The following is a 14,413-nucleotide window of genomic DNA, read 5'->3' as shown; positions in this document are numbered from 1 at the left end:
TTCTGTGCAGCCAACCAAAGGAACGGTGTGTGTGTGTGTGTGTGTGTGTGTGTGTGTGTGTGTGTGTGTGTGTGTGTGTGTGTGTGTGTGTGTGTGTGTGTGTGTGTGTGTGTGTGTGTGTGTGTGTGTGTGTGTGTGTGTGTGTGTGTGTGTGTGTGTGTGTGTGTGTGTGTGTGTGTGTGTGTGTGTGTGTGTGTGTGTGTGTGTGTGTGTGTGTGTGTGTGTGTGTGTGTGTGTGTGTGTGTGTGTGTGTGTGGAAGACAGTTCACTGAGTTCAGACTTCCCTTTTAATGTATAATCTATATACAGATCACACAAATAGGATCAGAGTCTTGTCAAGATCGTATAACAAGAATACTATTGCATTACATACCTGAGAGTCAGTTTTTACAGGGTAAATTTATACAAGCTGCAGACATCCAAAATCAAGCACTTCTTTTTCTTTCCTTTTTTTGGAGAAAGAAGATCAAGGTACCACACAATGTAACATAACACTAACCATGTTCATATATGCATAGTTTATGTCAGAGGCAGTCCACTTCAGTCAAGAGGGCCACATTCATATATAAATATAGATTGCAGCCTCATGCATTGCTTGTGGTTTGGGAAATGATTGTGGTTGTGAAACCTGAGGATTTTTCTGAGCAAAGAGAGTCCTTTTCATCCACGTACACTTTTGTTTCCCTTTACGTTTTAGATTGAGTGAATTCAATTGAAGTGTCACATCAGTCAGAAAAGCAATCAAGGGCCCTTCCGTGACTAAAGCAGGGTTTAAAACAGTATATATGTTTTTTTCTCTCTGCTGGCCTTTGCCAGAAGTTTAGATTTTCGCTTAAATGTGCTCTGTGTAATTTTTTTTGACTGTACTAAAGCATAAAAATACCATAGTATTTTTGCTGAGATGTAGGAAACATGCTAAGTTCAAATACTTGTTTCACTGAAAAACATCCTTCCCTCGGGTCATTTTGACCAGAATTGAGAGTGCACCAAACAAATGTACTGGATTCAAGGAGTTTTGTGGTTGAAATTGAACAAAAATAACCCCTCCATAGGAATGAATGGAATGTCTCCATAGGAATGACGATTTCAAAACACGGCCTCATGAAGCTTCGAAGCGTTATGAATCAGTGAGTCGAATGAGCAGTTTGAATCGCCAAATTTCAGCAGTTTGGCGGTTTGACACGCGATCCGAATCATCATTCGGCTCAGTGATTCATAACGCTTCGAAGCTTCATGAGGCCGTGTTTTGAAATCGTCATCACTATGTAAGTCAGTATTTAGGGGTTTTTTGCGCACAAAAACTATTGTCGCCGATTCATAAAGTTATTGTAGAGCCACTGTAGTGAGATGGACTTTGTAACGACGTCTTTAGTACCTTTTAAGGGTCTTGAGAGTGAACCGTGCCATTGAGCCAATGGAGGCCTTTCAGAGCCATCAGATTTCAACTAAAATATCTTCATTTCTGTTCCGAAGATGAACGGAGGTCTTACGGGTGTTGAACGATATGAGGGTAAGTAATTAATGACAGAATTTTCATTTTGGGGTGAACTAACCCTTTAATAATTGTTTAATCAATACGTCATCCTCAATAAACCCGTCTCCGGCATGTTGCCTCTGATCTTTTGAATATTCTGATCTAATATGACCGATGAGTCTAATATCAATCGATCATCCAATCTAATATGACCCCTGACCCGTAAAGTTGCCAGAATAATAATCATACGCTGTTTGTTAATTGGCCAGAGGAGAACTGGCACCCCGACTGAGCCTGGTTTCTCCCAAGGTTTATTTTTCTCCATTGGGCCAACTGATTTGGTTTTGGGTTTTTTTCCACAAGAGGTCGGCAAAGACACCCAATGTAAGATATTTTGAGCTGAATTAAAAGGGTTATGCATGAAATTGGGTTATTTTGAATTGAATGTGAAGAATGTGCTTAAATTTCTATTTATTATCGATAAAATCTAGTCATTTTAAAGGTAAACAAAACAAATTCAAATAATAGAAAAAATATTATCAAAATGAAATTAAATAAGATTTCCTAACAAAGAAAAAAATAAGTATAATTTTAGGGCTTTGGGTCATTTTGACCCGCGAGGGAATGATTTGTTACAAAGTGTGAGGGAGGGATGAGGGTCGGAATGTCTGTTTTCCATTTTGTACTGTATACATCAGCTGATCAAATTATACTGTAAAGCCTAAAGTATACTTCAGTTCCACGATGGTCCACGCACTGTCCGTGTGATGGTCCACGGATGTCAACAAACCTTGCCCATGTGCAGCCTAATTTCGCGGTCACAAAAATGAAGGCCTGGGTATACTTAATTTTCCGCGTTCTGCTGTTCTTTTTGAGAGAAATTGACTAAATTACACTTTTGAATGTAAGTATTGGGTTTCAACTTTCTCAAATATCTAATGATACAAATGTAAAGTGCTTCAAATGTTGACTTGTATCTTTCTAAGATGCAATTCTGTATAGTTTATTCTCTTTATTATATACAGAAATGGACCAAGGTGAACATATTTAGTTGTTTTGTTTTCAGACAGTTTAATATAAATTTCCAAAAAGTCTTTTACAAACGTTACTGTCACTCATCAACGGCAGCTGTCGCAGTTGCTAGGAAACACGAACAATCCTCTGCAGGGTAGACCGTCCCATTTAGCAACGCCTCCATGACCTCGAAAAAGTTTTAGTCTCAGCCTCAGACGTCACGCCCACGGACCGTTCGGCCCTCCGTCTGCCTACGCGAGACTACTAAAGTTGTGTCCTTTGAAGTCCTCATCCTTCGAAGGATGCAGCCTCTGAATTGGGACACAGCTTATGTATACTCCTTTGGCCGTGAGCGCGGAAAAATTAGTTTGTCGTGTGCGCGGTATCCAGTGGACTTTGCTTTCAAGCGCTCAAGTCACTCGCACATGCGCTGTTGTACGCGCACCGCCCACGCAGTCACAAAAATTGGGCAGCACGCAGTCCGGGTGTGCGGACGTACGGCAGAAACATACTTTGGGATTTAAGGGTCGTCGCTTTCCATTGTCAATTACACTTGTTTCTGTTGCATGCCCCTCAATTTTAACTGCCACACACATATAATAAACATATATTTGGCAACATATTTCTATATGGATATATCTGTATAAATACACACTACACTGTTTAAAAGTTTTTTGGTTGTTAATTAATGTTTTTAATGAATGAATCCTCTAATGCTTACCTGGACTTTATTTGATAAAAAAAGAAAGAAAACAGTAATATTGCGAAATCTTATTACAATTTAAAATAACTCAAATAAAATATGTAGAGGCCGATTCGGTTACTCTTGAGTTATTCTTACATACAACGGCAGGGCTTAATCTTTTGTACCAAAGACAGAAAGGAAGACATTGAGAATAATGTGTGAGGAGTGCTTTGAGAGGCGTAAAAGAAAAGGAACAGGACAGAAAGTAGGATGCTGTAAGTGAATGGCTAGTCATGATGGATTAAAGTGTCACTATCGCCTGAAACACATTTTACTCCAGTGTTCTAATTCAGGACACAAATAGTTACTTGAACTAATCAAGTCTGGTCATATTTTTTTGTACTGTGTTTATGGTTTGAGGATATGGGCACTTGTTATGTAACTTGGCTAGCAACAGATTGCATGGTCGTATGGTCTTAATTTCAACATAAAGTTACATTAGTAGTCTCACTGGTTAAGAACCACTACTCTACACAAGTATAGCAATTTGAAGGAAACTCTACCTCCCACTTGAGTACTGAGAAATACCACAGTATATATTAACGTGTTGATTTAGCATTCATGTCTGCATTTGTAGACGTGCGTATGAGTATGTTTATGACCTGTGAAGCTGATATCTATGCCCGTCTCATTGACAGACAGCGAGAGCAGGGTTGTCCTCACCGGTTTAACCCTCCATTCCAGCATGGTGACATAGTGTCTGACCGTTGTGACTCCCCTGGTGTCACAGAAACCGGATCAGTTCAGTTATGTAACTCTGTCCAGACATAACGCTCACCCATTTATATACCTGTTTACTCTCTTGACAATGGTGCGGTTGAATCACGCCAGCTTATAGTCAAGAACTGAAGTGCAACCTAGACTGTAGAATATAACTAATATGTGCTGTCTACAACTGGCTATTGCATCCCACAATGCGATTTACTTGTCTTGACTAACTGTGTCTAAGTACTAACTGTGACTTGATTGGACTAGGGATGTGCCCGAAGCCTAATTCGGAATTTGGAAAGGCACGGAAAATGAATAACACATTCTACGGAGCCCCTAAAGGGACATGGTCAGGCTTGCTGTGGTAGTCGGTTACATTACAGTACATCAGATTTCACTTAGGAGAGATGACTGACAGGACGATGTCGGAGGATTTGGTGCGCTACAGATCCTGATTGTCATTGATTGTCATTGATATATTGACAAATATCTTGTAAAATGTGTGGTCAGACTCAGACTCGCTCCCTATACACAGAGTACACGTGATCGCAAATTGGAAAGTGAAAGAAAAAAAAAGATTTTAATACACCGCATATTGACAGCGGTTAGATAAGTCCATACATACCATTCTCATCTCTGTGCGTGCCATAACTCTGTCTGACACACTCACTGCTAGCCTAGCTTAGCACAAAGACTGGAGGATAAATGGCTCCAGCTAGCCTACTGCTCAATAAGTGACAAAATAACGCCAACATTTTCCTATTTACATGTTGTGATGTGTATAGTTACATTGTGTAGTAAGACCGACGGAAAATTAAAAGTTGTGATTTTTTAGACCGATATGGCTAGGGACTATTCTCTCATTCCTGCGTAATAATCGAGGAACTTTGCTGCCGTACCATGGGTGCAGCGGCGCAATAAGATAAAGTCCCAAAAAGTCGGCGTGTTCCTTTAATCGACAATAGATACGTTTATCGATGAAATGTATTATCGACAATTAATCAATCACCGATTAATCGTTAACATCCCTACTGCCATTTAAAAAGTTTATAATTGCATATTTTGCAGTTTCACAAACAGTTTAAAAAATAGTATGCAAGGAAATATTGCACATTATGCAGTATGCTAGTATTAGAAAGGGTTTTTTGTTTGTTTGCAGATGTTACCATGTCATGTATTTTGGCATGGTTGGAATGCTGTATTGACCAATCAGCAGCAATAGCATCAAGTTATTGTTTATAAATTCTAAAATTATCATGTATTGTAAAATGCTTGGCATCAGTTATTACCTGTATGAATGCACCAGCACAGAGACTTTGATATCAATATTTATCATTTAGCAGCCTCTTTTATCTTAGAATTTGTATGTGTGCATGAACAACAAATCACAGCACATCTCAGAAAACAATCGGCCAATCACAGGACAATTGCAGAGCTGATCTCACTGTTGCGAAGCAGGAATTGGCTCAGGTTCATTTTCCAGCTACATTAAGGAGTTCTTGTCTCTGGGGAAAAGAGAGAGAAATAATGACTGTTCATATAGTCAATGTGTCTCATGTGTGATGAGTCTCAGACCCCTGAATAGAAAGTCCACCACCAGATGTTTGTGTTATCAACAGTAAATGTCTCACAGTGGATATGGGAATGGTTTAGGGGTGGGTGATTTTGTATTGAAATTCAAAAACAGTTGTTTTTGGTCAGTTTTGGGGTCAGTAATATTTTTGAGCAAAAACTGTAATATTATGAAATATTATTACAATTTAAAATAACTATTTTCTATTTGTATATATTGTCAAATGTAATTTATTCCTGTGATCAAAGCTGAATTTTCAGCATCACTACTCCAGTCTTCAGTGTCACATGATCCTTCAGAAATCATTCTAATATGATTGGAAGCTCAAGAAACATTTCTTATTATTATCAATGTTGAAAAGTTGTGCTGCTTAATATTTTTGCGAAAACCGTGAAACTTTTTTTTTTTCAGGATTCTTTGATTAATACAAATCTTTTGTAACTTCATAAATGTCTTTCTGATTATTTTAATTCATCCTCGCTGAATAAAAGGGAAAAAAAAGAAGATTCTTACTGATCCCAAACTTTAGGACAGTAGTGTATATCAGTGGAATGGTATGCTATATTTAAAATTCAACCAAAATATTTAGGATAACCTAGCAAAGCACTTTCGATGCTGTTGTAAGTACACACCTGAGACCGTACATCTATTTTGATCATTGCTTGTAACCCATAAACAACCTAAAGATGTTTTCTAGATATCAAACACTCTCTTTTGTCCCTCCCTCCCTCGTCTTCTTCTTCACATCCACAGAAGGATGAGGTGTATCTGAATTTGGTGATGGACTACGTGCCTGAAAATGTGTACCGAGTGGCCAGACACTACAGCAGAGCCAAGCAGAATCTGCCCATGGTCTATGTGAAGGTAACAGAGTCAGACATTACTCACTCATCAAAGATGTGTGATTTTCTAAGTTGGTTTTGTGCATGTCTAGCACATGGACCAAAATGGCAAAACATAGTTATCCAGTCAACAATGGGCTTTCTAATGTAGCTTGGTTTGGTCTTGGTCTTATGACCTCAAGATATGATTCTGTGCCATATCTTGATTCATTGCTGAGTTTTCTGTGGATTCATTTGTAGATTTGTCTCAGCTTGTAAATTCTGGTGTAATAAAGTCGCTGTTTTGTGTGTTTTCAGTTATATATGTACCAGCTGTTCCGCAGCTTGGCGTACATCCACTCATATGGGATCTGCCATCGAGACATCAAGCCGCAGAACCTCCTGCTCGACCCAGAGACAGCTGTACTCAAACTTTGCGACTTTGGAAGGTGAAACAGGGAAATTAGGTTCCTTCATGCCTATAGCACCTGCTGTAAAGTTAACAATACTTGTTCATACCCGAGACTTTCAGTAAAAGATAGTTGAGAAATTGGGCCAGATTGACTAAACAGGGCAAATTAGCATGAGAACGCAATTCCATAAAAGCACAAATGGGAGTGGAAAATTCTGCGTGTGATCTACTAACAAATGAAAAGAACACAGACCCAGCCGGATCATTTCCGTAATGACCAACCATCTGGTTTAAGATATGCTTTTTGGGCGGCAAATTTGTCTGGCTATCACCAGACCAAGCTCAGTCTTTTAAGATTGAACATTAGTCTGGGGAGTCTGCTCTGTATTTTCTACTGCGCAAGAGACGTGATCAACGGGCGTAGTTCAAATGACTCTGTACGCAATTAGATAGTCCTTCAACCAATCACACCAACGATCCGTCGCTTCTCTATCCGTCATTGTGTTAAACTCGTCAATAGCGCGCAGGTGCATAAGCCGGTTTGTGATTGGTCCCCACAAATTTGTAACAGAAGCAGGATAGAAATATGTACAGGTTTCCAGCCTGAGCCGCAGGTTGAAATCAAATCGCTGGCAGATCAGGCTGGGTTTACCCAGCCTAGGCGCAAACACCAGTAAATTGACGAAAAATAAACTCATTTTTCACTGCGTGTTTTTAGTAAATCCTGACAGTAATTTTTTTTTATGGCAAAAGAGGATTTGCGCTGGCTCTTAAAAACCTTCTGATGATTGACAATTAAATAAAAATTATGTGCTTACAGCATTTAAACAATTTAAAAAAATACTTTTATTCAGCAAGGATGCATTAATTTGATCAAAAGTGTCAGTAAAGACATTTAGAAACAATGTTACAAACGTTTTTTTAACATTGATAATAATAAGACATGCTTCTTGAGCATCAAATCATCATATCAGAATGATCTCTGAAGGATCATGTGACACTGAAGACTGGAGTAATGATGCTGAAAATTCAGCTTAGAGGAATAAATTACATTTGAAAATATATTATAAACTTATATTTCAAATAGTAATAATATTTCACAATATTACTGTTTTACTGTATTTTTGATCAAATAAATACAGCCATTGTGCGCAGAAGAATACATAGCCGATGTATTTCTTTACAAATTGATTATTTGGAGAGGAAAAAGCATGAAACGTGTTCATCTTATACACTATGTCAACTCATTGTATACTGTTTATAAAGCATCCCAGGATGCACCTCAAGAGGTTGGTTGAAGGAATGAGGGCATTTTGGTGGTAGTGTGTGAATGGCAGCAGTATAAAACACAGAACAACTTTGCTTGTGTGAATAACAGATGTACCTTTACTGGAAAACTTAATCTGGCAAAGTCTCATGACATGTGCGAAAGTGACTATATCACAGATCAAATGCCACACATTTAACTTTGAGCATTCTGATCTGAATCTGCGTCGGACTTTATCTGAATAAACCTCTGTCGTTTACAAACTTTGGCTCTAGTTAATTGGTGTTTGGTGATAATGATTATGATTACTGTTCTTATGATGATAATGATGGCTGTTTTGATGTACACTGTTGTTGGTATAATTTCTGGTTACATTATGTCTAATTCTCTCTGTCTGTCTCTCGCGTTTGGTTCGTTTCTTTTCTGTCTCCTGCAGTGCTAAGCAGCTGGTGCGTGGTGAGCCTAATGTTTCCTACATCTGCTCGCGGTACTACAGAGCCCCGGAGCTCATTTTTGGAGCCACAGACTACACTTCCAGCATTGGTATTCTACTGCTCTTTGTAGTCTAAAACTCTTTTTAAAATACACCATCAAACTCCTTTTTTTATGTATATATTTTTAAAAATTTCAATTAATAGTAAAATCCCATCTAATTGAATTGAATAATCCTTACATATTTAGTGCTGTCAAACGATTAATCGCATCCAAAATAAAAGTTTGTGTTTACATAATGTATGTGTGTGTGTACTGTGTATAATTATTATGTATATATAAATACATGCTAAAGAAATGTGATATCTGTGATGTAAGAAGTGTATTTGCTGTAATATACAGTGTTTACCTTTGTCGTTCTATACAGACATTTGGTCGGCTGGTTGTGTACTGGCCGAGCTGCTTCTTGGACAGCCGATTTTTCCAGGTGACAGCGGCGTCGATCAGCTCGTTGAAATTATCAAGGTGTGGACGTGTGTGTGTTGCATGGGAGTTTTCATAAATAATGTTAAACTTTTGATTGCTTCAACTTGTTATCTTGTTATTGCTGAACTGAAGTGTCTCAGTTGAATGGCATTATGCACTTTTCTTAGAGGTTGTTAGTGTTTGAGTAACGCAAATTGCAGTTAAATATGTTTCTCCTAATTTACAGCAGAATCCTCTGCTTAAAAAAAAGACTTATTTCCTGCAAGTAAAGTCTTTTCACATAAAGAACGCAGTCTATAAAGAAGTGTTGTTGTTGTTGTTATCCTTACTACAACTACAACCTAACTACATTTAAATCTATTTAAAAAACTATTTCAATAATTGACATAAAACGGAAATAAAATAAATAATGTATGAAAAATCGTTAACTTAATGAAAATAAGGCCTCTTTGGCAGCTAACTGAAATAAAATAAGTTAAAGTATTAAAATTACTAAGCCTAAAACCTAGAAACATATTTAAAAAAAAAAAAAAAATGGCAAACTTTCAACTAAAATAAAAGCTGAAAATATAAAAATTAAAACTAATTCTAAATAGTTACTATAATCGTATATTATTTATTGTAAAATAAAACTGCTATAAAGATAACTATATTAGCATCCACACCAATGGGCAATACATTTATGTTTATTCTAAGATTTTGATTGGCTGTCATTGTTTTTGTCACTCAGCAGCCGGAAATAAATAGCTCTGAAAGTGAACTCTCAAGTCAAGTCACCTTTATTTCTATAGCTTTATACAATACAGATTATTTCAAAGCAGCTTTACAGAGATACACAGGAAAATAATGATTCAATTATGCAAAAACTGGGGGGGAAAAGAAGAATATAGAAAAGGAAATGGTGTCAGTTCAGTGTTGATTTGGACTCTGCTATGTATTGCAACTGCAACAGAATAAGAAAACGTGTTTCCTCCAGGTGCTGGGAACTCCTACGCGAGAGCAGATTCGAGAGATGAACCCAAATTACACTGAGTTCAAGTTTCCACAGATAAAGGCGCACCCGTGGACTAAGGTTTGCATGAGTTTGCTTTTATTCCTTACTTTAATTCTAGGCCTTCTATCTTCTATATTGCTGTCTTTATGCTCTTCTTATAATGCTTTATAAAATTGCTATTGCCAACACAGTTTCATTGGCATTTCACCTAGAATTATATCAAAAATAGTATTTTTGACAGTCAGCAACGTTTGTATATAGCACTAATAAACCTGTGTTGTTGTCCATATGTTAGGTTTTCCGCCCTCGGACCCCTCCGGAGGCAATAGCCTTGTGTTCCCGATTGTTGGAGTACACACCTACGTCCCGATTCACTCCTCTCGAGGCCTGCGCTCACACTTTCTTCGACGAGCTCCGTGAGCCCATCCTGAAGCTCCCGAATGGAAGAGAGCGGCCTGTGCTGTTTAATTTCACTACACAGGGTATGTGGCTTCACGTTTTCAGACCTGTAGATCGTTTACTTTGCAATTTCTTCTTGTTTCGGTTCGCTTTCAGGCACCATTTATAAATTGACAAGAATTTGTTAACAAAATTAATTAAATGGCATAAAAGGCATCATTTCAGTTAGGGGGGAAAAGCTTTTGGCTTGTCTCCTGAGGCCACAAGAGGACGCAATGAGCACAATATTAAAGCACCACATTAAATGGTTTATTCAAAGCAATGAAAAAGCACAACTGCCCAGTGTAGCTGACTATAAGTAGCTAACTAACCTGCACATTTTTTAATGTAGCTTGACAGTAGCTCAGTTGCTTTTAAAACAGTGTAGCTTTTTCAGTAACTACTTTTTCCAGCAAGGAGTGGTGTAGCACGACCAAAAGCTACGGTCCATTTTGCGTTGTGACGATCCTCCAATGCATCGAAGCAGAACAGCGTTGTCTTATTAGATCACAAAAATTGTGCATTACTGCCATCTGTTGTTTCATCACGCATCTTGCGGCTTTATAGTTGACTGAGAAGAGATCGTCTGATGATTATGTAATGGACGTACATTTGAGATTCCACATGAATCGATTAGTAAAGCTTACACTTTTGTATGTAATTTATCCAAGCCAAAGATTAAAACGCTGTCTGCGTCGAAGAAAAATAAATATTTTATAACATTATAAATGTCTTTAATTTTGATCAATTTAATACATCCTTGATGAATAAAAGTATTCCTTTCTTTTAAAAAAAGACCCCAAACTTCAGAACGGTTTCAATTTGTTTGTACTTTCATTATTCTTTCATAAATCTTTGTAACGCTAATATCGGCAACACTTTACAATAGGCTCCCATTAGTTAACGTTAATTTAAGTGCCCCTATTATGGATTGTTGACTTTTCATGTAGTGTGTAACAGTTCTTAGTGAATGAAAGCATCCTGCAAAGTTTTAAATCTGAAAGTGCAGCGTATATAAAGTTATTGTCTCTCAAAAGTAAGAGTCGACTCTGAGTCAATTAAACGAATCGTTTTTCAAACAAATCGCAAGCCGTTTCGCTGTGACGTCAAGATGAAACATTAGCATATTGCCCGTCCACTTATTGCGCGCAGACACCAGGGAAACCTTGAACCCCCTCAAACACTGCAGCGGATGCTGGATAGCATCATGTCGAGAAGACGCTGTGCTCTACAATGAGTTTGTTTCATATTATGTAGGTCTCTGGCTAACTGGCTAACTCACGTTATTACTGTCTTACTGAAATACTACTGTAAACCAGCTGTGGGCTGCAGTATTACCTAAAACTGAGTCCATTAATGCAGATTGTCTGTCGTTCTTACTACTTTGAGTAAAGATAAAGGATGGAGCCAGATTTGTTTTGCAGGCTTTAATGTTACATCAGTCATTCACGTTAGTGCTGGGCTAGCGATGCGCTGTTTAGGGATGTCACAAGGTACTTCGGTACCAAGTCGGTACTGAAATTATAAAAATGTGACGATACCAGCATTTCTGTTGTAGCCTACCGGTAGTACCGACTCCCGAGTATATTCGGTACCCGCAGCTGCGTTCAGTCGCTTCCGTGTTTATCTTAGCGCAGGGCTCCAGACTGTGGCCGAATATATATTAGTGTCTGTGAATATTAAACTGCAAAACAGTGTTAATTTTGACAGCAAATTTAGTTTTAGTCATATTTTAGTCACCTGAATTGTTTTTAGTTTTAGTCTAGTTTTAGTTGACTAAATATCATAGGATTTTAGTCGACTTAATCTACTGTAGATTTAGTCTTTTAAAATCGAATGAGTTTAGTTAAATTGTAATACATTAAGCATTTAAGCATTACACAACCGACTGTCACTTGAACTGACATTTTGACATAATTTTGTTTTTGACATTAAAAATACACAAAGAGAGCTCAATTCACATTTTTGTATGTTTTTTAAAAACATCTATATAGTTTTTATAACTTTGTATTTCTGTTTTAGTCAGTAAGCCATATCAGGTTAAGCTAAAGCTTCAAATAAGTTTGTTTATTTATTTATTTTTAATTTCAGTTAACATTTATTTAATTTCAAGTAATGAAGTTTTTTTTTAATGGTTTTAGTTAACTATTATAACCCTGATACTTTATTGAATATGTGTCAAATACTGGTCTTTCCTCCTGACTATAAATTAAATGGGAATTGAATATGTGTCAAATACTAGTCTTTCCTCCTGACTATAAATTAAATGGGAATTCAATTAAATACAGTTTATTGTGTAAACAAAAACGAATATATAATGCGTTACTTTTAATGATAAACAAGCTCGAAATACACTGGGACTCTTATTTTGAATTGTTTGCGCCTCAGATGCAGTTGCAGCTGCTCATTCAAGTTCAGATGAGGGAGATAAAATATGCATTGTTACAACCGTCTAAAGCATATTACTATATAAACATCGTAAAGTAAACATTGTCATTATTCATCAGCATTAGTTCATAAACAATTGCCTGGCATAAATGTGCGCTAATGTTCATTGATTGTGAGCCGCTCTGGAGCACTGGATTGGGGATGCGTGAGCCTGTGCAACAGCGCCGTGTTCTCCAGCGGTTAGATCAGCACATTCAAATAAAATGTGTGCATCTGTTACACAGGATATCAGTTCTGACTGGATCTCTTCCCTAATCGTCCCTCCCTAACATTTTCGTCTCGTTTTTATTTGTTGACGAAAATGACAGTTGATTTTCGTCATAGTTTTTGTCATCCAACACTAGTTTTTATTTAGTTATCGTCTCGTTTTCGTCAGTGAAAAAAGGTTGTTGATGAAAATTATGACAAATTATTTGTCAACGAAATTAACACTGCTGCAAAATACTATTTAAATATTACTCCTGCATGTTCTGCGCCTCTTGTGTGAATGACGGGGCACAGAGGTGCGTGACACTCGCTCGCTGTCTTTGTAGTCTCTGCCGTGTGTCTCTATATGAAGACACGAACGCATAAACCGTCACTTCATGAGAATTTACCGTAATTTAATTGACAGAATATATCAGGCTACTATTGTAGCCTACAGCAGGTTTAGCTATATGTAATAATAATACGTCTCTACTAATAATAATAATTATGCCTAGATGGTTGATTATTTTTCACTTGATCTTTTTTTATAAGCAATGTTTACTTTTAAAAAGCATACAGCCTTTAAATGTTTGTATTATTTACTTATAATGATTATCATTATAAATAATAAACTTAATACATTTAATACGTTTTTTTTAAATAGTAAAAAAAAAATTACAAAAACATTTAGCTGTGGTACCGAAATTGGTACCGAGTACCGTAAAATTGTTAAGGTGTTGGTACCGACTACTGGAATTTTGGTGCCGTGACATCCCTAGCGCTGTTATTGATACATTTCCTGCATGTGCACTGCAATACATTAAACACACACACACTTGTTAATGCTGATGGTGAGGAATTACAGTTGAAACATCTCATAATGTACCTCAAACTGAGTAGCATCACTGAGAAACGTCCTGCTCGAGGTTCAGGTTGAATAACTAGTTCTTCCGATGTTTCATCATCGATTTGGACTTCGACGATATCGTTACTGTCTTTTCAGTGTGTGTACATTAATCGCTGAGCATTAGGAAGCCTCCGGACGGAGCTGGAGTTCAGGTATGGTAATGGCCGTTTGTTTCTCAAGTGTGCTGTACGTGGTAGACCAATCACAACAGACTTGGCCATCTGACCAATCAGAGCAGAGTAGCTCGCGGAACGGAGGGATTTAGAGAGATTGATTCATCCGTCGAGTCGTTTGAGAATCATTGGCCATTGTGGTGATGTGCAATGTATGAGTAAATTAAACCGTTTTTTGACCTTTGATGCATGTAAACCTGCTGTTGGAGACCATTTAAAATAACATAATAGGGGCACTTTAACTAACATTAGCTAACAATACTTTTGTTACAGTATTTATTAATGTTGAAATACAACTGTGTTAGTTCATATTAGCTCAGGTCCATTAAATATCA

At 37.4% G+C, this 14,413-nt stretch overlaps 1 protein-coding gene across 1 annotated transcript in view; it reads left to right on the top strand.

Moving 5' to 3' along the window:
• The window catches only part of gsk3bb (glycogen synthase kinase 3 beta-b), a gene marked incomplete at its 3' end in the record, with an annotated part of 40,580 nt that overhangs the window by 25,765 nt on the left and 402 nt on the right, over positions 1-14,413 (top strand). The window contains exons 4-9 of the mRNA XM_079811266.1: positions 6,268-6,378; positions 6,654-6,784; positions 8,451-8,557; positions 8,874-8,971; positions 9,909-10,004; positions 10,222-10,408. Coding sequence (XP_079667392.1) covers positions 6,268-6,378; positions 6,654-6,784; positions 8,451-8,557; positions 8,874-8,971; positions 9,909-10,004; positions 10,222-10,408 — 730 coding nt within the window. The remainder of the gene's footprint in view (positions 1-6,267; positions 6,379-6,653; positions 6,785-8,450; positions 8,558-8,873; positions 8,972-9,908; positions 10,005-10,221; positions 10,409-14,413) is intronic.

Source organism: Gobio gobio (assembly GCF_949357685.1).
Source record: "Gobio gobio genome assembly, chromosome: 3".
In the NCBI taxonomy this organism is placed as follows: Eukaryota; Metazoa; Chordata; class Actinopteri; order Cypriniformes; family Gobionidae; genus Gobio; species Gobio gobio.
Note: the sequence above shows the minus strand (reverse complement) of the source record. Positions and strands in the feature narration are given on the sequence as shown.